Raw genomic sequence first — 26,217 nt, 5'->3', positions numbered from 1 at the left:
TTTAGAGACAAAGAAACTAAAACAGAGAAGTTAACTTGCTCAAATTTACATAGAAAGTGAGGAAATCCAAAATCAAGTCTGAGCCGGCTGTCTCCAGTGGCCTCTCCTCAAAATGTGAGGTGATATTAGTACCTCATGTGTCACTGCCAGCCAGTGGGCTTCAGGAGGCATCGCTGATTGCAGAGTTGAAAGGTGTTCTGCAATCTGAGCTCCATATGTGTCTTCTACCCACCTTCCAGTAGCTCTTCTTGGTCACTTCTATGCATGAAACATCGATAATCCAGATAAAGAACTAACTACAAAATATTTTTTTAAAGAACAAAATACAGGGGCACCTGGGTGGCTCAGTCCATTGAGCGTCTGACTTAGGCTCAGGTCATGATCTCACGGTTTGTGAGTTTGAGCCCCACATCAGGCTCTCTGCTGTCAGGGTGGAGCCAACTTGGGATCCTCTGTCCACCTCTCTCTCTGCCCCTCCCCGACTCGTGCTCTCTCTCTCTCAAAAATAAACATTCTAAAAAGAGAGAAAAATACAGTTGCATTCAAAACAACAATGCATCATTTCTCTGTCCTGATTGGGAATGAGAAAATTTTGCCGTGGCAAATTTTCTAGAAGACAGAAGTTTGTACCTTTCTATTATGGTAATTTTTGCTAAAATGTATTCTGTAAGCATAATGTAATATGTTGTGCAAAGATTCTACATTGAGCCTAAAACCAAGTGCTATATTATAAAAAAGATTATGACATTCCCCCATCATTGAAGGTTTGTAGAATTTTTAATGAGCCTAGGTGATGTTGAGATACGTAAGACTTTTCGACTGCCTGAAACATCCCAATCTGCTGTTACTGATTTTGCTCCCTTCTTCCACACACTAAATAATTAATATTTAGCTCAAATCCCAGCATCCCCCTTCCTTCCTCAGGGTCCCAATCTATTGCTGTAACTTTAAAAGAACTGAAGAAAAAAATGCAGAAGTTCACATATGGAGACCATGAGGCAACTAGGGATTACAAAAGAAAAAAAATTCATTTAATAGCCCTAAAATATTCTCATTACAATCTGTTCAATCTACTGACTTGATGACGACTGACACTTCTAGAAGTCTGATCTGGGAATTTGTGTAATAGAGTAATCAAATTAACCAAATGTTGCCTGGTTGAAGATCATAAAGGGTTTACTTTCAAGAACTGAAAAGAATCATTTGTAAAGTTGAATGCCCTCTTTTTCTAATCTGGGTCCCTCGGTGTTCTCCTGCCTGATCAAGTGTAATGGAGACAGTGTGCATGAGGACACAGGGGACTCTTCACAAGTGGGCTAGACATTCCTTGGCCCCTTCTCCTGATTCCTATTCTTTCCCTTAGAAGCCCTATCTTTTCACAGGCTCAGAGTTGCCACAAGACAAAGCGCCTTGAAGTAAATCACAACTAAGGGTTTAGAGCAACATCCTACCTGCCTAGAGATATGTGGTTCTCTCTGCAGTGCTATTCAGTTGAATGCTGCCTCTATAATTTTGTTTTTTAGTAGCCACATGTTTAAAAGTAAAAAGAGGTGAAATTCATTTTAATAATATATTTTATTTAACCCAATATCTAATGCATATAAAATGTTATTAATAAGATATTTCACATTCTTTTCTCCATACTAAGCCCATCTCAGTCACCTGAGCCACAGCTCAGATGCACAACAACCACATGTGGTGAGTTGCTACATTATTTGACAGTGTAGCGTTAGACTAAGAAATGCCCAGGGAAGTGACACATCCATTCCTGTGGGCATGGTTATCCTCAGTCTTCAGTATACATTATACTTCTTTTCAGTATTTGAAATTGTGTCACATTTCTTTTCAGTTGTATGAAATTGTGTCACATTTCTATTCACTGTTCATATAAATATCACACATTCCCTTATTTTTTGAATGACCTGTAAATTTCCTCACATCTACAACTCAGTGTAAGCTTAACTCATTGTTATATTTCTTGGTGTCATCAAAGTCCTAATTTCATTCTTTTTTTTTTTAATTTTTGTTAACATTTATTTATTTTTGGAAGAGGAGGAGGGGAGGAGGAGCGGAGAGAGAGAGAGAGAGAGAGAGAGGGAGACACAGAATCCAAAGCAGGGTCCAGGCTCTGAGCTGTCAGCACAGAGCCTGATGCAGGGCTTGAACCCACAATGACCTGAGCTGAAGTCAGGCGTTTAACTGACTGAGCCACCCAGGCGTGCCCCTAATTTCATTCTTAACCAAGTTTGATCCTCCAGCTCTCTCCATCTAATCCAACCTTCACATTGCATCACTAGATGACCTTTCTAAAAGGCAACTCTGACCATAGCCCAACCACTTAAAGATTGTAGAGAAAATATCAAGCCCTTTATAAGTTGACCCCTGTCTATCTCATTACATTCGCTTCTACTTTTCCTTTTTATACTTCATTCTAAAATTGTATACTCTATGACATGCTGTTTGGGCCTCCCCACCTGGAAACATGCTGTTCTTTCTACCTGAAATGATCTTTCCTTTTTATCTGCCAGGTGAATTGCTTCTTATCACCTTTCAACTCCACTTTCCATCCAGTTTATTTAGATAAATTAATTGACCACACACTAGTTCCTTGGGATTTGAGATCGTGCTTTATTATCTTTGTGTTACCAGCATCTAGCACAGCATCTGACAGTGAGATGCATCTGAGATGTACATCTCTTGATCTAACCTAAATGCACTAAGACTTTAAGTAGACCTAGTTGTAAATTGTTAACAAGAAGAAATGTTTTTTTTTTAAAGTCCTTCCTAAAAAAAACAAAATTCCTCTATTTTAGTATTAAGTGTAGTTGAATTCTATTGTTTTTAATGGCAACATCAAAACTCTTGTTAGTTTTTTTATCTTGTTTCAATGCCAGTACATTTCATTTCCTTCAACTACTATATGTACGATACTACCTCAAGGGAAATCCCGGATAGGAACAGCTTTAATGTCTCTGGAATACAAACTATATATTACTTCATTAGCTAAAAAATAAAGATAAGATGTGATATGTCTCAAATTCTTGCTTCAGATTCTGGTGACTTTTGAGGAAAAATAACATCAGAGACCACGCATCCCAAGGAATAAACTGATAAGATTTTAGCAAATTCTTATTCGGCTGATTCCACACATTACCCTACTTGAATGGTTACATGAAGCAAACAGAAATAAAAGCCTCCAATAAGTAGGATCACTTTCCTCAGGATAGTACAGTTATTTGCTGTTTAAACAATTATAACCAGACATAACAAGCTCTTTTGTTTTAAGCATCACCAGAGTGAGGATATTTCTTAAGGCTTATAAAACTTCTAGTTTTACAACTTCCCAGGAGAGCCAATATCTCTTGAGAAAGGAGCAATATAAGGTAATCAAAATAAGGAGTTCTTCCCTCTATCAAGCTGTCTCAAACTAATAAAAATAAATCCTAGGAACATCTTTTAATCCAGGAATACCATCCCTAACAGACAGGGATCGGGATCAAAAGCCCCTTCCTGTTTCCTATAGTCCTCTCTTGAGAGGGGAAATAAAAGCCAGTTGGGACTATTTACAAACAAAACAGCAATAAAAGAGCAAAGTTGGAGACAAGAAGATTAGAGGCAGGACGAAAAGAGCCTAGCTGGTTAGCAGTACCTCTTAATTAAATTCTGTTTTGTCCACACTGGCTCTTGAACTTCGTTTTTAACCATTTCCTGTTTCTACTAAATCTCCCTACAGTTTCAGTCCTATTGAAGTCTATGCTTTCATTTTGTAACAAGCATCTTAACAGAGTAAGAATAAACATATTTTTTTAAACAAAGATTTCTGCTTAAAGAAAAGTTTTGGTCATTAACAACATGGTGATGGAAACTGATCTGTTTCCTGCCCATGTCTTGCCTTTCCCACCCCGACGTATGGCATTGTCTCTTCCAGAAGTGCAGGATTAGAAAAGCACAGTTTGTGTCAAGCTGTGAATTCCTGTTTAAGTCATAGCCAGTGTTTGAATGCCAAATCATATTTACAAAGCACCTTGGCAAATACTTTGGCTGCTGCTGATCTTTCTTATTTCTAAAATTACCCTACAATATAGGGCTTTGCTTTTTAAGTAAATTCTTCATTATGTAGGAAGGCAATGCAAGGGAAAGGGTTATATACAGGATCTCAAAACACTGCACTTTCTTTGTTCTGGTTTTGAAATTCCCCATTGAGTCACTTAGTTGCTCAATGCTGAAGGGCACTTAAGTCTCATTAATGTGATAGTAAACAGCCTATCCGGCCAGATGCATCAGCAAAACATTGCCCTCCTTTTACAAGTACATGTGCAGGTTTATTTTAACTATTTGGTTTGGGTTTTTCCACAGCTGTTAATATTACTCAGCCCAGGTTCAGTGGCACAGATGCCTTTGGATACACTTCATTCCTGGCTTATTCACGGATCCCAGACATCGGCTTCGATTATGAATTCCACTTGAAGTTTCAGCTGGCAAATAATCACTCAGCACTGCGAAATAACTTAATATTTTTCACTGGACAGAAGGGCCATGGTAAGATTAATTGAACCCTCTAGGACTTGCTTAGCTCCTTTCAGAATACGAAATTCTTCGTGGATACCCTAATTGGCTGTGGATAAAGGAGACATTTGCCTAAATGCAGCCTCCTCATGTTTTCTGCCTCGAGCAGGTTCCTTGTAGTCCAGTGTTCCGAAGTTCCCTGACCCTTTCTGAAGCCCTGTTCACAGCAGGGCTACTTCGTATAATCAAGGGCAAGAATTCCTACAGGCAAACATGAGGGTAGAGATGGTGAGTAAGTCACGTGAGAGGTGAGCTTATTGATTTGTCCTTTCCTGTGTCTTCCTTTTCCATACATAAGGAGAGAAGGGCATTGCCCAGCAAGAACATCATTTCACCATGTGTTGTAAAATGGGAATGGTTGCCTTCAAAGGAAACCGTTCCAAATTAAAGAAGTAAGTAATTAACAAAGTGCTCGGCCTGTAATAAAGTACTCCATTGCCCTAGAATTGGTGGGAAATCAACTTGTAAGTTAAATTTGTCTGTCTCAAGTAGAAACAAATAGAAATAAGTTATGCATGTGTGGGATCAAGGAAAAGCGCATATATTTTACTCCCAAGTCAGCAGCTAACTAGTTAAGCAATTAAGCACCTACCTTCGAGTTCAGTATTCTCATCTGTGAAATCAACATACTACACCAGAAAAAGACCTCTCTCTGAACCATTTTTTCTATTTTGCTAGGGTAAATAACATATTCTGTTCTCTTTTTTTTTTCTAATGTTTATTTTTGAGAGAGAGAACCGGGAAGGGGCAGAGAGAGGGGGACAGAGAATCTGAAGTGGGCTCCACACTGACAGCAGAGAGCCCAACATGCGGCTCAAACCCACAAACCCTTGAGATCATGACCTGAGCCGAAGTCGGATGCTCAACCAACTGAGCTACTTAAGTGCTCCCATATTCTGTTGTTTTCAGTTCATTCAGTGACTGTCTCTAATGCTGAAAATCGGGCTCTGTGTTAGCACGGGGCTGAAAAGAGCCCACACTCCAAGTGAAGGGTGGTGTGTCCGCCTCCAGCCACTTCGGGAAGGATGCAGCGGGGGCTCTCTATCATGTGAAGCACCATTCATTCCACCTCCAAAGTCTGTTTGAATCTCTTCTCCACCTCTACTGCCAAACTGTATGACCTCCTCCGAACTAGTCCCCCCACCACGTCTCCTGCCTGTAGTCCATTCTCCAAGTTGCACCAACAGTTACTTTTTTAAAAACCTTGGTTAAAACCCACCTGTGACTTTCCACTGTACTTAAAATGCAGTCTAGACCTCCTTACCCTGTTCTCAGAGGGTAGGACCAGACCCCTGTCTCTGTCTCCAACCTCAAGCTCTCTCCGTCTCTTCGCTCGTCTCCTGCAGATCTTCTCCCAGAACCTGAACCACCAAGTGCTTGCCTGTCTCAGAGATGTTGTGCAGGCTCTTTCCTCTGCCTTGACAGGAGATGGCTCTGAGCAGCATGTGGGGCCTGGATGTGTAGACTTGGATCCAGTCTCCACCACTGACAAATTATGTGTCAAGTTCCTCCTTAATGTCTCTGTGCCTCAGTTTCTTCACTTTTCAAATGGGTTTAGTAATGGCACACTCTCCAATGGAGTTGTGAGGCTTAACATAGTTGATACAAGAAAAGTTTTTAAAATAGAATTGGACTCAGTAAACATGACAGCTTCCATTTTCTCAGGGAGGCCTTCCCCAGCCACCTTCAGAACAGATATTATCACACGGCATCCAAGTTATCCTGTACCCCAGCTTCTTGTGTATTTTCTTCAAAGTCTATGCCTTAATTTATAATTCTTTAATCTATTTTTATATAGTTTATTTTTGTCAGTCTCCACTACTAGAATGGGAGCTCTATGTGGACAGAGACAAGACAGTCCTCAACTTTATATACCCACACTTAGCACACTGGCTAACACACGAGCAGTATTGAATAAATGAATAGAAGACCCACCATAAAAACAGATAATTGTATGATATGTAAGACAACAATACAGTTGCACAAAGGTTTTAAAAAGTAACCATTCTTGGGGGTTTCCAGTTCAGATGCCATCTTCTGCATTAGGATTTCCCCAATGGCTACCCTTCTCCCACCCCTTCCATCCATCTCCCCTGCCTCTGAGCATTGATAGCCTGCCCTACATTTAGAGCACAGACCCTTTATTACAAACTTTGGTTTACTAAATTTCTCTTCTCGTTCATAAAAATGGTGTCCCGTTATCACTTCACCACCCATAAAGCCTCTCAGGTGGTTTTAATAAATATCTGTTGAATGACTGCTAGAAGGCAGGGAGGAAGAAAGGGAAATAAGAAGGAGTTTTTACCCCTCTTTACTCCATACATCCTTCATCACATGTTTATCAATTATATCCTCTTAATTGGCACCTCCTCACCTCCCTCCCCCCCAAAAAAATACTGGCAGATGAAAAATTCAAATGAACAGGGAAGACCCTGGGTCTGTCTCATTTTAAAAACAGATCTTCTAAATCCTGAAAGATGCAGAGGGAGAACCAAGAATTAACACTGGGTCCATGAAAATGCTCCCACCAAGTAACTCTTCAGTACTCTTCTACAGAGATTCCTTTAAAATTCTCAAAAAACAAAAACAAAAACAAAAACAAACAAACAAAAAAAAAAACAGACAAAGCAATGTTTTGGCCACAACATTTGTAAATTGTGGAAGCTTTCATATGACATTTTTTTGGTCTTCTCTAGTCATCTACTTTACATGTAAGGACCTGAATGTTCACTCTGTGCTTGCATTTTTAGCTTTATAGAAAGGCTAAATAAAGGCTAGATAATAGGGAGATATATTGTGGAGCTCTATCTTCTAAGGAGTGAAAATGAGGATTCTGAAATATGCACTTCCGCACTGGACCACGTGAGGGAGCCAGAACACCAGCTTAAAAAATGAAAGTAGCACTAAAGAGCTTTTTTTAAGGCCATGTTTCTCTAAGTAGGACCTCTTCACGCCTGTGTCAGAATCACATGAGGGTGTTTGTTAAAATACTAATTCTCAAACCCTCTTGAATCAAAAGATAGAATTTTATCAAGCACATTAAGTGCTTTTTATGTAACTAATATTTGAGAGCAACTACTCAAAACCTGTAGGGACCAGCTAAATTAGACCATATATGGAGAATGACTAAGATAAGTAATTATTGCTCATTATGTCATATGTTGGGATGATTCATCATTATGTTGCATGAAGTTATTAATTAAAGAAAGACACATTACTTTAAAACATAATTATTGGATGCTTGGGTGGCTCAGTCATTTAAGCATCCGGCTCTTGGTTTTGCTCAAGCCATGATATCACAGTTCATGAGATTGAGCCCCGTGTAGGGCTCTACACTGACAGCACAGAGCCTGCTTGGAATTCTCTCTCTCCTTCTGTCTCTGCCCCTCCCCTGCTTGCTTTCTCTCTCTCAAAAATGAACAAATAAACTTAAAAAACAATTACTATGATTACTATTAATACTATTTGCAATTGTCTATTCTGTATAAGAGACTATGATCTAAGTCATTGTTTTTAACAGTATTATGTCCACATTTAGGTATTTTTCTTATTTAGTAACATCAATCTCTGACCTGCTTTTTGGTTGTTACTACTAAAATCACCATTTTGTATGCTCCCTTTATCTTTCTCAGGTTCAAAGATGCACAGAGCCACAGAGTTTATATAAAGGAAATGTAAACCAACCTGTAATCTCTGACACATCCACACAAAAAGGCAAAGGACCTTCATTTCCCAACACTGATGATATTCCTCCCTGAGTTCTCCAAAGCTGAGCCCTGATTTTGCCAGACTTCATTCTCATTGAATTCTCTGGACAAATTACCCTGTCAAACATTTCAGCTTGAAAATGCCTCACTCAACTTGTGATTCTAACCTAACCTAACTCTATTCCTATGCAGTCATATTTGTCATTTCTCTTATTAGCTCTTCTTCCTTCCATACCCCCCACTCCCTTATAATGTATGTCTTATAGTTTGGCTCTTCTGGAAACCACCAACATGCCCCACAGTGGCCAACAGGTGAATACATTGTCTTCCCCTCCTGTATCTCTTCGGTTGGCAACTGCCATAGTAAACAGTCTGCTTCAACTAGAAACCCAGGAACCATCTGGATTTCTCCCTTTAATTCATTTTGACAAATATTTGCTGAGACCCTAGATGAGGCATTCTTCTAGGTGCTGGAGATACACTTAGTAATAAGACAGGAAAGGTCCTTGTCTTCTGTACATTTTGTCTCCCCTGTTCTATCAAACACCAAAGTCTGTCCATTTTACCTCCCATTTGCTGCTTTTTGTATTCTCTCCTTCTTTATTCTTTCTTCTCCTCATTGTGCTTAGTCTATCACAGACTGTTGCAACAGCAATAACCTTCTTCCCAGTCTCCCTGCCCAGTCATGCCCATCCTCCTTCCTCTCTATTCCCCGCCTGCTACCGGGGATTGTTCTCACATTCAGATCCAAACTGATCTTGCTTAATCACCATGCTTCTTCACAATGTACCAGCTAAGATCCTTTGCATAATATGTACAGACGTCTATCCAGCCCCTGCCTATTTGCACAATCTCATTTTCTCTCATTCCACCCTGCACCCAGCAGTAGTAGGTACATGTGTACATTCTGCATCATGTCATTGTGTCCTCCATGTGTGAGCTTTTGACCAGGCCGTTCCACCTTCCTGGGCCGTCCACACTTCATTTTCATGCCTCCAAAACACTTCTATCCTTTAAGCCTCAGCTCAAAAGATCACTCTTCTTTGAAGTCTTTAACCCTTCCAGGAAAATTTAAGAATTGATGTCACTGCAGTTTGCTGGTAATGATTATCCTATCTTAATTTAACTGTCTGGATCTCTTTGGGAACCAGAACAGTGGCTTCTCTTTTTTATACTAAGGATGGCTGTCACATACAGACACTCATTACAGTTTTTGAAAGAATAAATGCAAAAATCCATGGTCCCTGTTACACCAAAACTTATAATCGATTCAGGGAGTCACAACAGACATACTTAAAATTTGTTAACCAACAATACTAAATCAGAGTTAAGAAACCATGTCTCGTATACACAGCATCCATCACAGAGTCTGAAACACAGCCATCACTGAATGAAGAGAGGTACATAACTGATACAATAGATGGAATTTAGAAAGTAGAACTCTGGTCCAAGTAGACCAGTCAGAAAATCTGTTCCCATTGGTGTGTTTCTTATTCTGTGCCTTCCATTTCTTTCTTTTTATTAATGTTTATTTTTGAGAGAGAGAGAGACAGAGAGACAGAGAGAGTGAGCATGAATGGGGAGGGGCAGAGAGAGAGGGAAACACAGAATCTGAAGCAGCCTCCAGGCTCTGAGCTGTCAGCACAGAGCCCAACACAGGGCTCAAACCCACAAACCGTGAGATCATGACCTGAGTCAAAGTCAGAGGCTTAACTGTTTAAGCCACCCAGGCACCGCTGTACCTTCCATTTCAACCAATCCCCTACAAATAGTGCTGGAGCAGCCCCACTGGCTGGCATCCCTAGGTCTGTTCTCTCCCAGCCTGAGCCGAGCTAGTCCCCAGCTCAGCACTCTATGTAAAGCGGCCAGTTTCTTCCATCTGAGGTCCATCACCCCCTCTCACCCTACCTTCACAGCTTCCTTTGCCTGGAATGCCCAGCACAGTTCTCTCTACCTTTTCCAATACTGTGCAACATCCTCTGATGAATTTGGGTCTCCTTATAGCCTATCCACACAGAGCCTATATAGAATTTGTAGTTTATATCCCATGATAATTATGCCTTGCCATTCATAATCACTACTCCAAATCATATGAAGCTACCATATTCATAAATCAAAAACATTAGAATAGTGGCAATTTCATAATCTTAATCTTGTCCATCAGCAAGATTAATCTTAAATTCCTTTTGGACAATCCATGTCTTTAATATCTTTTGAATCCTCAACTGTATCATTCACATGATTGTACTGTGTGAGAAATCAATAATTACGTGTTTATTGATTCTCCCACTAACTGAAAGACTCTCTGAAGACAGAGTCTATCCTGGTCAGTTTGTAATACTGTATATCAAGATTGATGTGGATTGTAGTGAAGAAGATAGGACCTAAATAAAGGGTGGAAGGGGCCCACCTGTCTCTCTTCACCTCCTTGAAATGCAAGGTAAAATCTTAACATTAGCCTATATTTCAAAGGTATAATACAGTGGTAGAATTTTTCAGAACACAAATATTTAACTCCCTGGATATTTGATCTACGTACCTAAGTGCTTTGTGTGCATAGCTTTATGTCAGTCCCTGGCATGTAGGTCTTCTATGCTGCAGTAATTAACTATGAAAGGTTACCTTATATTTCATGCCAACTAATTTCTTATTTACTTCAAGCCCTTGGTTATTAACTGTAACAGAAATAAGACCACATAAATATTGCTTGATGTTTTTCTGGGGGGGGAAATGAAATGAATGTCATCTACGGGAGAGAAAAAGAAAAATGAAAGGGGGAGTGTCACAAAATCTAATCAGCTCAGCCTGTCTTTTATAGAGCCTTGATTCAGATCGGGCAGAAAGAAGATGCCTGATGAATGAGAGAGCAGGTTGTAGCCAATTCCTTAATGTTACACATCTCCCAACTCCATAGTACTGAGGCATCTTGTAACACAACTGACAGTGTATGCTCATCTCCGATATTTTTTACTATAGAAAAATGTTCATTATTTTCCTCTGTAATCACATCATAGTGACTAGAAATTGTGAGAATTTATTCCTGACAACCTCAAACTATCAAATCTTAGCTTTCATGAAATTAAATATCCTGGACCATAATGTCAACATTGTCTAGGTTATTACATATTTTGAGTTCTTAAGACTGTCCAAAAAAACACATTAAACTAATTCCCTTTACTGACTTAGAAATACATGAAAATTGTCACATTTGACCAGTGCTTAAACAGCATTGAAAATGACAAAAATATGTAGATCCTTGCAAATCCCCCCTTTATGTATATGTATATATACATATGTATATACATAATGGAAAGGAATGTTTGTTTAAGCATAGTTCAATGGAGGTAACCTTGATATCACAGAAGAACATCCAGAGGGCAAAAAAAGAGGAGGGGCCAAGTGCAAATCAGTCACCTATAAGCCCACATCTTCACTGTTTGTTCTACACTTCCAAGAAGCAAACACCTTATGGAAATTCAAGTCTACCCACAAACTGGTGTTTACATCCTTTATTTTCATGTTCTCATCTCTGACAGCAAACAGCAAGAGAGATCCAGACTTCCCACTTTTTCTAGTCTCAGGTCTTTTTATTCAAAACACAGAAAAATATGTGCCATATGTAGCCTCAGGATATGCATTTTATCACATTTTCATGTACTCTGAGCACAGCGTTGCATTTGTTGTTACTATCATCCTGACCTCACTGTCTGTTCACCAGCACAGCTGGAAGCCAGGACAGCATCCTGATTTGGCCACAAACAGTAGCCAGTTTACATTGCCCACATTTTAATCATCTAATCCCCTAAAGTAGAAACTACGTGGTCTCCATTGTACACAATGGCTAACAAAGAAGCATCGTGGGCATGGCTATCAGAAAGCATGGTTCTGATGCTTTATACGTGCTAGAATATCCTTACTTTAATGGTCATATCAACAGAACAGGAAGCTAAGAGTTTGCCACCATAAAGCTGTACCGTACCGATCTTAAGATAAACCGAGAATGTGTGTTCCAGTCACATCCTAATTGTAGTTTAGCACTCACTAAAGCAGACACTGTCACTGAATATGGAGTAAAAATGGCTTGAAGGTCTAGAATCTTCCACTACTCAATGTGAATTGTTCCAGTAGGTGACACTTTCATTCTTTTGAGTCTTATTTCTCACATATCAGCCTAGATATATTTTTTGCTTTGCATCACATTAGCTTCAATTCTAATTTCATAAGCTTCTTCCATTTTTTTTTTCCTAAAATCAATCCTACCCAATCTAACTCTTCATTCATATCTAATTTAGCTTCTCCAAAACCTGAAGATACATGCTCATGACCATGTGAACAGTCCACCAAAGCTTTGTTAAGTTTATCTTGGTGTCTCTGTGTCAGCACCATTGTGCACCAATGTCAAGAATATTTTATTAAAAAGCAGCTTCCTTCTTTCAGAAATCTAAAAGCTTTACAGGCCCTGGAATAAAAGTTAAATAGGCTCACAAAGCATCTGTACCGAAGGTCTGGCTTCTCAGAGGGAACTCCCACAGGAATCAGGAACTGTTCACCAAGCGGGGTTCACTGGAACAGAAGGAAACAGAATCATCTTGGTGGCTCCTCTCCCATCTCTTCTTTCACTCAGGACAGGAAAGGAAGAAGGGAGAGGAGAAATCCACTTGTCACTTAGAATTTCTGAGTCCATTTGCAAAGATCTTATAAAAAACTTTGAGTTATTACTAGAGACAATCCTGTGTTAGTATTATCATCGTCATTTTTTTGAAAGAGAGAGAGAAGAGGAAATGAGTAGCCAGAGGTTCAATTAGCAAGGAGCCCAAGATTAAACTCTCCTGCCCTTGTGATACCTGGGGCACCTCTTACTTCTGTGGGTTCCAAGTACATTACCATTAGATTTAGTACATGATAATACTTCATCATATTGGAAGAATAGTTTGAAGAAAGAACAAATCACAATCACTCTTTCTCTAATAATAAATCAAAATTTCATCATAAATGACATACTTCAGAAAGTTTTTTTTCTGTTGGAATTAAAGGATTGTTTGACATCTGAACAAGAATTCTCATCCTTCTGTGACATTAAAAGTCTCAATGGTAACCTTTAGGTTAACTGGTGAGCACTGAAATATGCAGGGATTTTACAGCACTGTCTCTATAAATGTTTTAGACTCCCAATATGCGCCCTCAGAAGAACCAAGGAACAGCCCAAGAATCCCAGGAACAACCCTCCCACAGTGCTGAACCTTCACCAGGGCACCTGAGAGTGAGCTTCTGCCTCTTCCCAGGGTCTAATTTCTGGGGTATCCTTCTAAGCAGACCAAGTGAGAGCACATGCTCATGCAGATCTATGATTTACAACAGACAGGGACTGACCAGAATCAGCAGAAGAAACAGCAGGACAGGTGCTCCCAGCAATTCTCTCCAATGCATAGGCTTCAGTTGGTTCTTTTATACATGAGTCTTATTCCTCCTTTTGAGGTCTTTGTTGGTGAATCAATAGTTCCAACCACTAGCTACTCTTCTTCAGGTCTTCCTTCAAGGTGAAGTTGATTAGCCCAACTCTAATAACTGTTACTGTTACTTAATCTACATGTTTTTTCTCATTAAAATTCCATTACGATTACCATATGGTGTGTAGGAGTGCTACAAAGTTCTGCCTATTTTCTCTCTGTTTTTGTCCCTCTCTTTTTCCTTCAGATTAAAGTGACCTGTATTTCTCCTGAGCTTACTATCTGAAACATTTGATACCCTTCCTTTCTCCTATATAATAAATTTCCCCTTCCTGCCCATATTTTCCAGTTAATCAGAGGCTGTACTGGTATGCTCCAGCCATGTTGGAGAACTGCTGATATAAATAGTAAAACCTTTAGGTTTAAAAACAAGCTACAGGGGCGCCTGGGTGGCGCAGTCGGTTAAGCGTCCGACTTCAGCCAGGTCACGATCTCGCGGTCCGTGAGTTCGAGCCCCGCGTCGGGCTCTGGGCTGATGGCTCGGAGCCTGGAGCCTGTTTCCGATTCTGTGTCTCCCTCTCTCTCTGCCCCTCCCCCGTTCATGCTCTGTCTCTGTCTGTCCCATAAATAAATAAAAACGTTGAAAAAAAATTAAAAAAAAAAAAAAAGCTACAAACAGACAAATCCAGTAAAATTCAACCTCTTTGATCTTTCCTTCCAGAATATCCATGGCAACATCCTTCACCTTGTTTCCATTTTTTTTTTAATTGAAGTATATTGGATACACAATGTACATTAGTTTCAGATGTGCAACATAGTGACTCATACAATTCATAGGATTCATACGTTATGGTACGTCCACAAGTGTAGGTGCCATCTGTCACCATACAACGCTATTACAAAACCATTGACTGTATTCCCTACACTGTACCTTACATCCTGATGACTTATTCATCCCATAACCGCAAGCCTGTACCTCCCACTCCCCTTCACCCATCTTTCCCATCTCCCCATTTACTCCCCACTTACTCCCCTGATGTATATATATCAATGGACACCTCCATATCGTGACTATTGTAAATAGTGATTCAGTAAACCTGGGGTGTATGTATCTTTTCAAATTAGTGTTTTCATTTTCTTTGGATAAATACCCACTAGTGGAATTACTGGGTTTTATGGTATTTCTATTTTTAATTTTTTGAGGAAACTCCACACTGTTTTTCACAGTGGTTGCACCAATTTATATCCCACCAACAGTGCACAAGCATTCCTTTGTTTCCATTTTTCATCATTGTTACCCTGGCTACCATCCCTCTCTTCACTTAGAGTAAGTCCTTGCTTCTGTTGCTAAGTCACTATTCTCTGTCCATTATGAGGCTGGATGCTTTTCTGACCAGTGTCTCATCTTCTTTCCCCATGACATTTCTTATAAGCAATACTATGAGTTGTTATAATGCTTAATATGGCTCACCACAATATACCCACTTCAAAGCCCTCTGCTTAACAATATTTGTGGAATTGAGTTATGACTCTTCTTTCTAGCCAATGAGAGACCATGTTTGTTTGGTTTGGGTTTTTTTTTTTTTTTTTTTTTTTTCCTGTACGTTCTAAAAGGATTTTTATTCACTTCCTAGATCTTGTTATTCTTAACTACTATTCATCCAAAGTCTTCTCCTCTTGTTTCCTTCCTCCCCTTTATCACTTGCAAAACATAATCTCACTAAATCCTTCCTTCTTAGCACCAGCTCCTGAGTAATATCCAACAAATATCCCTTGCTTTGTCTGAAAATCTTCTTCCTAAGCCTGGTTTCATTAAGATTCACTAGCTTTGTGTTGTGCATGTCAAGTGAGCTCAGTTCCAATTCTTTTCATGAAGAAACTCACTGTGTCGATCACTAAAAATCTCTATCTAATAGTATCAATGCCAAATATCATCTGTAACTTGGTGAATTGGCAAATGTAAAAATAGAAATTGCCCATATATTCTTCAAAGCTACTCAGAGAATAATGTCATAAAGGAACACTTAAATTTGAGGATGCAATTAGTGGTGGTTGTTTGAAATATGTCATTGTTTATATTATGTGCTTGAAGGCAAGAAATTTTCACTTCACTAAGTTACAGGAAAGTGACATAAGACATATAAATGGACGCTAACAAACCATACCTTTAGGTCACTTCACTTCACCTCCATTGTTGACCCTCCAAAAAATTGTAATTAGATCAGAGTAATGGACTGAGGCAATCAGGGCTATAGCTTTAGGAAGAAGAAAAAAGAAAAATTCTACTGTTTTCCCTTTGGGGTCACGGGCCAGGAACCAGGAGTCCTGCTTCCCAGGCTTTGTATTAATGAAACAGCAGAAGAAAATGGGATACGCAAAGCTAAGATCAGGAAATAGTCAAGGGGAAAAGAAAAAAACCTGAATCGATTGAGAAGTTACTATGTGCTAGGTTGGCACTGTGCTGATACCTACACATTAAATATCACTGAATCCTTAGAAAACTCCTAAGAGATAATTATTATTCCTTTTATTCCTCAGAGAGGAACATTAAGGAAGGGTTGGTGATGGGCACAGCTCCAGCCAGACACATACTTCTCTTTCTCTGCTACGCGGACAATGGTTAAGAGCACCACTTAGCAGCTATGTGACCTTTAAGGATCCACGTGTGCATCAGTGTCACCCCACAAACCCCAAGGCAGATCTGCCCCCACAAGTCTCAACGTCTCATCTACCTAAAAAAGCCTCCCAACAGCCTCAGATGCACAGTCAATCTTGTTTTCATTTCTCTTCTTTCCCAGTTTGTTTTATGAAGGCAACAAAGGGCCCCCTCAGGCAAGGCTGTGTAATTTGTGGGGCCCATTGGAGAATGAATATTCAGGGTCCCTTGTTGAAAAAGCAAAGAAAAAAATGCCATTAAAAGGTAATTAAAGGGGTACCTAGGTGGCTTAGTTGAGCGTCCAATTCTTGATTTCAGCTCAGATCCTGATCTCACAGTTTGTGAGTTCCAGTCCCACATCATGCTCTGCACTATTAAGTGCTTGGGATTCTCTCTTCCTCTCTGCCCCAACCTCTCTCTCTCTCTCTCTCTCTCTCTCTCTCTCTCTCTCTCTCTCTCAAAATAAATAAACTTTAAAAAAAGGTAATGAAAGCACTTCTTTACCTCAGTGGTCTCTCAACCTTTATGGTGTCTTTTAGTTGCTATTTATGTCAGTTTAAAATGCAAATATAAAACCATGTAACTCATATGCAGAATCACCAAAATTATGCAGTTGGCATTTTAGAGCTTATGCCTGCATGTATATTTCTTTCTTGCCGGAACTCTAGAGAAGCTGCACAAAATTAAGTCAATTGTCTTTATTTCACTTCTTGATACACCCACATTCTGTCCACACTCTTTCCCCTCGGCCTCCTGGTGTGTGAGGAAAGACTGAAAAGAAAGGTATCTATGGGCTTCCCTCTCTCTCCTGTTCCTTTGATGTCACCATTTTCAGTGTAAGTGATTAGCCAATGCAGAGAAGTAATGAAAGTAAGAAAGGAAGGCTAAGCTCCTTGGTCTTTCAAGTTTCTGAGATCACCATTGCCTTTCCATGCTGGAAGCAAGTTGTGGTTCAGGCTGTGTGCATAATCTCTTGGTGGGTCAGCAGCATCCCTACTCAGTCTTTAGCAGCAACACACTTACCTTGTTACTCATTTTGAGTCTCACTGAACTCCCAGTATTGGGGGGATTCTGTTTACAAACACTACATGTGAATGGGGTGGCAAGAAACAACAAACATGCATTTGCATGTATGTAATGCCTCTGTTTCCACTCATGCTTTGTTGTCACATGGACCTAACCTTCAGCTCAAAGATTTTCAAAAAGTGACAACAGAGCATTAAAACAAACATGAGGCCCTTCTGAACACAAAGCCCAATGTGACAGATGGGTCATGTGACTTGGCCCTCCTAGAGTTATTAATATTAGTCAGGCTTCATAAACAGATGGAAAGGCTGTTAAAAATACACACACACACACACACACACACACACACACACACACACGCTCACTCTCACACACACACACTTCCAGGACTTAGCACCAAAGATTCTCACACAGGGGCATAAGGTAAGTCTAGAATCTATTTCTGGGTTCTTTTTAAGTTTATTTATTTATTTTGAGAGAGAGAGAGAGAGAGAGAAAGCATGAGCAGGGGAGGGGCAGAGAGAGAGGGAGCCCAACGCAAGGCTCAAACCCACAAACCAAGAGATCATGACCTGAGCCTAAATCAAAAGTCAAACACTTAACCGACTGAGCCACCCAGACATCCCTAGAATCTATTTCTGATGAGCTCCTTGAGTGATTGTGATGGACTTCCAGGTTTGCAAAAAATCACCCTAGAGCACTTCCAACTCCCTAAATAACGTTCACCTTCCAGGCACCAGCAATGGTAGTTAGCTGCTTTCCTTTCTCTTACCTACACCATTACCCACCATCAGAGATTACAATTGAGGAAAGGTCCAAAGGGGAAGATGTGTCAGAGAAAAGGAAAACAACCCTGATGGCCCCATCATATGTAAATAAGATGTTATCATCTGCTTGACAGTTTGATTAGCTCCCTGGCTACACTTCTCCCTATCTGTTGGGGCATCCCTACTTGTATTCCCTGGGACATGGCTGTTCGCATAACGGCTGCCCCCATGCTGCTCCTCCTCTGATCTCCATGGCACAGGAGAAAATTTTCCCATCTCCTCCCAGCCAGGCTGTGAGGACCTGGAGGGTCATGTTGTACCTGGCATGATAGAGGCTTTCCATGACTCGAGGAAGAAGAATGGCAACAAGACAGAAAAAAGAGAAGGATATGGCTCAAATAAATTACGCTCCTACCACCAGTTCCATTGGCAAAATACCGTCTCCCGCCCAAAAATCTGAACAATTGAAAAGACAATTCAGATGCCCACTAGAATGCCTCAAAAAGATCCCTATTCACAGCCCACAGAAAAGTCTCTTACAATTCTGTCTTCAGCCTTCTTTCCCTGTGTCTTCTAAAGTCCAACTGCTGCCTGAAAGATTTCTCCAATCTCTAATTGTGGTTTTTCTCCAATTTCTGCCTTACTGCCTTCCTGAATCTGTTTTCTCCTGGGACTTCTTCCTATTTTAAATCTATAACCCAGCTAACCCAGTGCAACATTGCAGGTGGGAAGAAGTCACCTGAGAGAGGGAAAATGAGATTTGCTGAGTTCCCAGCATGTTTAGGCAATGATATGGCACTTAAAACAGTGACTCTCAACCCTGGCTGCAATATTATACTCACCTAAGGAGCTCCCCAAAATAACCCAGCTCAGGGCCCATGGCAGACTCATTAGAAAAGCACAGGTAGAGTTCAAGTACCTCTAAATAATATTTCTGTCTTCCACTCTCCAGTGCCTTTGGAAACCTGTCTGCCTAGGCTATCTGGAAACTCACACCCCTGCAGATCTTTGTCTCCTTTACCTTGCTTAGCCTAACAACAGAAACCAAGGGAGCATACAGCCTATGACTCTTACAAATGTAGGAGGGGGAGATTGTGAATACTCACAACAAAATTCGTCTATGTTCAAGGACTGGCTTCTGCTTTTTGCCCCATGATTAAACCTCTTCTATCAGGCCCTAGGTTCTTCCTGCAAGCAGAAGTTCTTGCCTCAGTTTCCCACCTGCAAACCTCAGTAATAAGGTTCACAAACACATCTTTCAGAAATTAGATGATATATTTGGACCCTCCTTCCTGTGGACAGATCTCTTGCCTCCACCTACCTTAAGAAGCTCTGCCTTGACCAATGGGTGTTCTGCTCACCTGCCAGAAATTACACTGTTAACCATCGCCAACCTTCCTAGTGCCACCAGACCATTGCCATGACCCTCCTCCAGTGCCTGATGCTGGATCTCTCCCAACCACCTGCCCCTTTTCCGATGGGTCTGTATGAGCTGTATTCTGAGTGTTCTGGTCCTGCATTTCACTGTTTTCCATGGAACGTCCTGAACTAATGGAGAGAGAATGAGAAAAGGGAACACAAAAACATCCCACCTCTAAATAGTCATAGGGGAAAATGGTCAGGAGATTTTGTAATAGAACAATTAAAGCATATCCTGAGCAATTGTGGAAATAAAATTTTCAAAACTCTCTTCAAATCATAGAATTTCAAAGCTGAAATCAGGTTATCTCAATCTTTTGAATCTTCTGAACTATCAGAGCAGTTCTAGTCTATTGTAAATTTCTATTTATTGTAAAGTGCACACTGAACTTCATTCAGACAAAAAGGAGATTTTAATACCAACTTTTTATGTATTGATCATTCCCCTGGGTTGACCAGAACCCTCATGGCTTCAAAGAAAAACTCTTAGTGTTCAGACAGTTTCTGGGGGTGTGAATAACAATATCCAGATGCACACATACCGGAGTGCCCTTGAGAGGCTAGATGTCTGTTATAATTTCTGTATGCTGTCTATACCTCAGAACTAGAAAATAAAGCAAAGGTTACTAGACTCCTGAATTTCCTCTCAGTGAGTATGCCCCACACATCTTCTCATCCCAGGGTTGGACAGCGATGACTTCCTGGCCGTGGGTCTGCGTGAGGGCAGTGTGGTTTACACCTACAACCTGGGAGCGGGCACAGCGAGTATCAGCAGTGATCCCCTCGATCTGAGCCTTGGCATCCACACAGTCCGTCTGGGGAGGTTCTTCCAGATGGGCTGGCTGAAGGTAAAACGTCATCCCTTCATCTGTCCCAGAGACTTGCCGCGCATTATATATATCGTTGGATCTGTGCAGTGGAGACGAGAGGGGAACAGGTCCATGCTGCCTCTCCCTTGCAGTTCACAGACCAGTGCATACAGCTGAGCAGTAGAGGCATGCTTGCAACTAAGTGGTGTGGGGATTAGTAAGAGGGATGACTAACATAAATAAGGTGAGAGAGGGCTCAAGAAATGCTCCCCCCAAAAAGGTGATGCTTGAGTATAACTGCAAGTAAATAGGGGTCCAGAAAAACAACAGTGCCCAGTGTGGGTTTGAAGAATGCCAGTAGTTCATTGTGGTTTTCAGGTAGGGAGGAGCAAAAGAGGTGGTTAGTGTAGACCAGATATATATTATAAAAGGACTTAGATGTCACGCTAAGAAGTTTAGATTTTTATCAAGAGCTATGGGGAGCTACTGAGAAATTGAAGAAGGGGTTTGGGTACCACAGTCGACTTTTTTTGACAACTGACTCTGGTGGTTGTATGGAGAATGGAAGGGGAGGGGGGCAGGGCTAGATGGAGGAAGACCAGTGGGATGCTAGTTCCTAATCTTTGGAGAACTATGATTTTGATTGAAATGCAAAACCATGACTGCTATATTAATATATCCATGGTAACAGACACCAGCAGGGAAGCAAAGAATACAGTGGTGAGGTGTTTTTTATTTTTTCAAAATTCAGGTATTGTGAATTTTTCATGCCAAGTTAATGGGAAATAACAAAACAGTAGCTTAACAGTTCACCCAGAGGAATTAATTCCTTTTCTTAATAGGTTTTGAATTCTTTTCCTTTTGAAGGTAGATGATCATAAAAATAAGTCCATCGTCTCCCCAGGAAGACTGGTTGGTCTCAATGTCGTCAGTCAGTTTTATGTAGGTGGCTACAGTGAATACATACCAGATCTCTTACCCCATGGAGCCGATTTTAAAAATGGCTTTCAAGGTAAGTCTTGGATTGTTTTTACACTATACCTGCCAGTTTCAAATTTGGAGACAACAAAAAACTTTAACGAGTATACATCTAGTTCCAAAACCAGAAATATGGGTTGCTTTTGAATCAGACTTGATCAAAGCTTGATTTTAAGGGAAAGCATTCGGACATTGTTTATTAGTTGCTTACTACCTACGTACTATGTGTTTAGTATGTTTCAATGAACAAAACAAAGATTCTTGCGCTCCTGAGTTTACATTCCAGTTGGGAAAAGGCAATAAACACTAAAAATGATAAGTAAATTATATAGTAGTATAAGGTGATAAATTCTGTGGGGGAAAATGAAAAGTAGACCATGCTCTGGGGGAGGGGGGAGGGGTATGGCTGATTTTTTTGTATAGGGTGATTTTTTTAAGTTTATTTATTTATTGAGAGAGAGAGAGCAAATAGGGGAGGGACAGAGGGAGAGAGAGAGAGCATCCCAGACAGGCTCCAGGCTGTGAGCTGTCAGTGCAGAGCCCGACACAGGGCTCAAACTTCTGAACCATGAGATCATGACCTGAGCAGAAGTCAGTTGCTTAATGGACTGAGCCCGCCAGGTGCCCCTAGGGTGCTTTTTAATATAGGACAAGCAGGGTAAATCTCATGGAGTCACAGTAAAAATTGAAACTCCAACTAAATTTGTAATGTACTTGATGCAAAGATGAGAGACAGACTACAGCTAACTGATCCATACCACAGAGGCCACAAGTCAAGAGGATTAAGGGGGAACATTATGCTTGTGCAAATAATCATATTGCCTCAGTCTGTCTCCCTGTGTTCAGAAAGGGAAGTAGATTCAGACCTTCTCGTACAAAGCTGATTCATAGTAGAGTTATAAGATAAAGACATGCTTTGAATTGTTGTAATAGAGCATTTGGTGAAAATAAGCTTTTTGATGTATCCTAGTCTCCGGATATTTGCTCAAGGAACTCTTTGTTATAGTGTTCTCAGCCACCCACCCATGACCAGCTTACTCTCCATCAGAAGTCAAGGTATAGGGACCAGGATGTGATGCACATCTCTGCAAGACAGGATCTGCCATCAAAAACCACTTCAGGCACTTGGGTTCTCTGCCTGCCTGGCAGCATCCTTCTCCCCAGCTTCATGGACTTCCGCCTAAACACGGATGCAGGAGGCCATGTGTGTGAGACATAGGAAGGCAACACAGCCAATCCAGCATCATATTCCAATAAAATTAGTTCATTCTGCCAAGGCTCTCCAAGAAACGTTTTCTTTGATTATGCAATCAGTGCCGATTCTCCGAAGAGTGTCTTATAGAAGACTTTAAAGCATATTGAGGCACTGTGCTCCAAATAATAACTCAACAGTTCTTCCACAGCAGGAGATAATCTGAAAAGGATTGCAAAGGCATAACAAATCAATCAGTTTTTACAAATACTATATTCAAGAAAAGGGATGGGTAAATGTGAAGAAGCACATCTTCCGCTCAGTGAAGTGGAGACCCTGTGTGTGTGTCGGGGGGGGGGGGGGTCCTCAAAACTTGTCATTTATTACAGACACAATTCTTACATAAATACTCTGGGTATAGCTTCAAGGATAAGAGTGTGGACTCTGAGACCCAACTTCCTGGGGATGCACCCAGTCCTTCAACCTACAAGCCTCATGACCCTGGCTAGTCACCACCCTGTGTCTCCCTGTGCCTCACCTGCACAGCATGGATTGTTCTGAGGTGGAGGTAACGGTGAGACAACACAAAATTGACACTGGTTTACAGCACCTACTCTGTGTTAGCAGTGATGACGGACCTGGTGGTGGGAGACAGCACAGCGCCAGTCAGACATTTCTTCTCTTTCTCCGCTACAAGGACAGTGGTTAGGTGCATGGGATCTGGAGTCAATGCATCTTCAGATTCAGGCTCTGCTGCATTACAGCTACGTAACTTGTAGCCTGTTACTTAAACTCTTTGAGCTTCCATTTCCTTCTCTTTTCTCCTCAGAGGAGAAAAATATCTACCCCATAAGATTCTTCTGATTTAATCAGTTAAGTAAAATAATTATCTTAAGTGCTTCACTCGGAAACGGATACATGATAAACGCTCAGTGTATGTTTACTATTATTATCTCTCCATCCTGTTGTCATAGGATTTGATATTGTCAAATTTATTTATTTTTTTCATGTTTATTTTGAGAGAGAGAGAGAGAGAGCATGAGCAGGGGAGAGGCAGAAAGAGAGAGAAAGAGAGAGAGAGAATCCCAGGCAGTGTCCTCACTGTCAGCACAGAGCCCAAAGCAGGGCTTGAGCTCACAAACTGTGAGATCATGACCTGAGCCAAAACCAAGAGTCAGATGCTTAACCCACGGAGCCACTCAGGCACCCCTGATGTTGTCAAATTTATTGAAGGCCAGTGCTTCCTGGGGTTTTTCTATGTAACTTTCTCCCTTCTATTAAGATTATGAATTTTCTGCACACCTTGCTAATGAGAACAGAAGCTCTCATCAAACCTGTCATTTTCTCCTTAAGTATGATGGTGAGCCTGAATTCAGCATGCACACCGTAGGCCCTTCCTCTGACATAGACGCTAGGATCACACACATCTGGAAGTGTGTCAGCTGCCATGATTCTCAGGATAGAAGTTTGGGGCAGGTCTTCTTGGTAAATGCCACCTAATCCAGCGTCATGGAAGTTCCATGAACTTGAAAGACCCTAATTTTATCACTTGTCTCTTGAATCCTCCCTTGATGTCTGCCTGGCATTCAGTATGTTCTGCAAATCATGGATACTTGTTACCAATGTACCATAACAGCCAGATCACAGTAGTAACATTCATCTGTGAGTCCCAAAAGCTGAGTTCTACTGGCTGTAAAAAATGATATACATAACTTTCTTCAAATGTAGATTTCTAGACCCTATTCCAGAACTACTTCATCGAAGTATCTATGATGGAATCTAAAAATTTGCATTTCAATAAGTCTGCCTAGATTTGGAAGCCACTATATTAATTAATCATAACAAAACAAATACAAAATTTCATGGAAAAATTTAATAATTAGACTCAGGTCATTGCATTTGTCTTTGGTGATTAAGTCACATGTTATAAAAGATTATATGATTTAGGCTTACATATTTTTATAAACACTAGTGATAAATGACTCTACTCCATAAGTTATCAGTCTAAAATACAAATCCTGGGGTTCCTGGGTGACTCAGTTGGTTAAATGGTCCAACTTTGGCTCAGGTCATGACCTCACAGTTTATGGGTTTGAGCCCCACGTCAGGCTCTGTGCTGACAGCTCAGAGCCTGGAGCCTGCTTTGGATTCTGTGTCTCCCTCTCTCTCTGCCCCTCCTCTGCTCACACTTTCTCTCTCTCTCTCTCTCTCTCAAAAATAAAAATAAATGTTAAAAAATTTTTTAATATTAAAAAAAAATAATAAAATGAAATACAAATCCTTACTGTTGATAAAGCCTATTTGTTTTTGTTCTGGAAACAGTTTATAATGAGCCATTATTTCCCTAGAACTTTAATATTTATGAAAATATTGAGTTATTTAATCCTTCTTCAGATTAATCTGCATATGCCATGCAGAGAAGGCCTTACTCTCTCACCTGCCTTAAGAAGAATTCTCCCCTCCTCTCCAAAGTTGCATCTGTTACAAAGCTGCAGGGCTTTCAGGCTGATGCATATGGGATTCAGCAGGTCCTGGAGTCTCCTGAAGCCATACATACAATTGTGCATGTGCCCAAGTGCATTTTTATGGGAAGAAGATCCATCACTTTCACCCGTGTTCTAAGATCTGCTGCTTTCACTGAAAGACCTATTCAATCATGATGTAGAATTAAAAGTTGCTTTTGACTAGAGTGAACATGGGGAAATCTATCTATTATTCTAGTGTTACAGCATCTAGAGTTCATTGGTACAGGGATTACTAAATATTCATTACTCATCTAAACAGACTGGACATGAAATAGATTCAGATTCATTAACAGCACTGTAAGAACATGTTATTCCAACTAACAGTGCCCTACACTGTCAGTACAATCCATTTCTTGCTAGTTCAGCTTCCTCTCTCTCTCTCTCTCTCTCTCTCTCTCTCTCTCTCTGCCCCCCGCCCACCTCTCTTTAATTGCATGGTACTTTTCAAACCAGAACTCATAAGAGGGGAAAAAATGAGTTTACTGCAATAATTTACGTATTATTTTACAGTCAAAATATACCACTTATGTGGAACCTAGCTCATTGTACTTTCCAATATACACCTGGCTTATGGCTTCTAAGTCTTTATCATAACTACTTTATCATTTGCAGGAAGTGTGTTATGAATAGTTGTGTGGTGCTATACTAAGCAGATTATACTTTGCTATATTAATAAGACTGAAAATATACAATATATATTCTACATATGGCTTCTACCATAATTGCCTGTAAATTGTATATATTGACTGACATGAACATCTCTCTGTAAAAGAAACACATTCAACTATTTGTATTAGCTAAATGTTTCTCCAAATATAGCATTGCATTGCCACGTTTTTAGCCAAAAATATATTTTAGCAGTTCTTCATAACAAGAGCATTTAATTTATCCATATAAAGGAGAAGTGCTTTTAAATGAACAGCTTCAGAATTTAATACTTATTATAGTCATTTAACAAGTTTTTTCTCAGTGCATGATTATAAAATTTTTTTTTCAATTTTTGCCAAAAAAGATAAACAATTTTATAAAGGTCGTAAGGGATTTGAGACAGTGAGGTAGACAGGATGGAATACGAGCCCTACTAATTGCCAGGGATCATACTGGCCAGTTTATGTATATCACCTT

The 26,217-nt window shown here is 40.3% G+C and overlaps 1 protein-coding gene across 1 annotated transcript in view; it reads left to right on the top strand.

The window, feature by feature from the left end:
* Window positions 1–26,217, top strand: part of LOC112861989 (EGF-like photoreceptor maintenance factor) — a 320,134-nt gene that overhangs the window by 227,373 nt on the left and 66,544 nt on the right. The window contains exons 6-8 of the mRNA XM_025925163.2: window positions 4,357–4,539; window positions 20,270–20,436; window positions 21,265–21,409. Coding sequence (XP_025780948.2) covers window positions 4,357–4,539; window positions 20,270–20,436; window positions 21,265–21,409 — 495 coding nt within the window. The remainder of the gene's footprint in view (window positions 1–4,356; window positions 4,540–20,269; window positions 20,437–21,264; window positions 21,410–26,217) is intronic.

This window comes from Puma concolor, chromosome B2 (genome assembly GCF_028749965.1).
Source record: "Puma concolor isolate L17-30 chromosome B2, mPumCon1.1.hap2, whole genome shotgun sequence".
NCBI classification, from domain to species: Eukaryota; Metazoa; Chordata; class Mammalia; order Carnivora; family Felidae; genus Puma; species Puma concolor.
The sequence above is the reverse complement of the archived record's forward strand: the minus strand, read 5'-3'. Positions and strand labels throughout refer to the sequence as shown.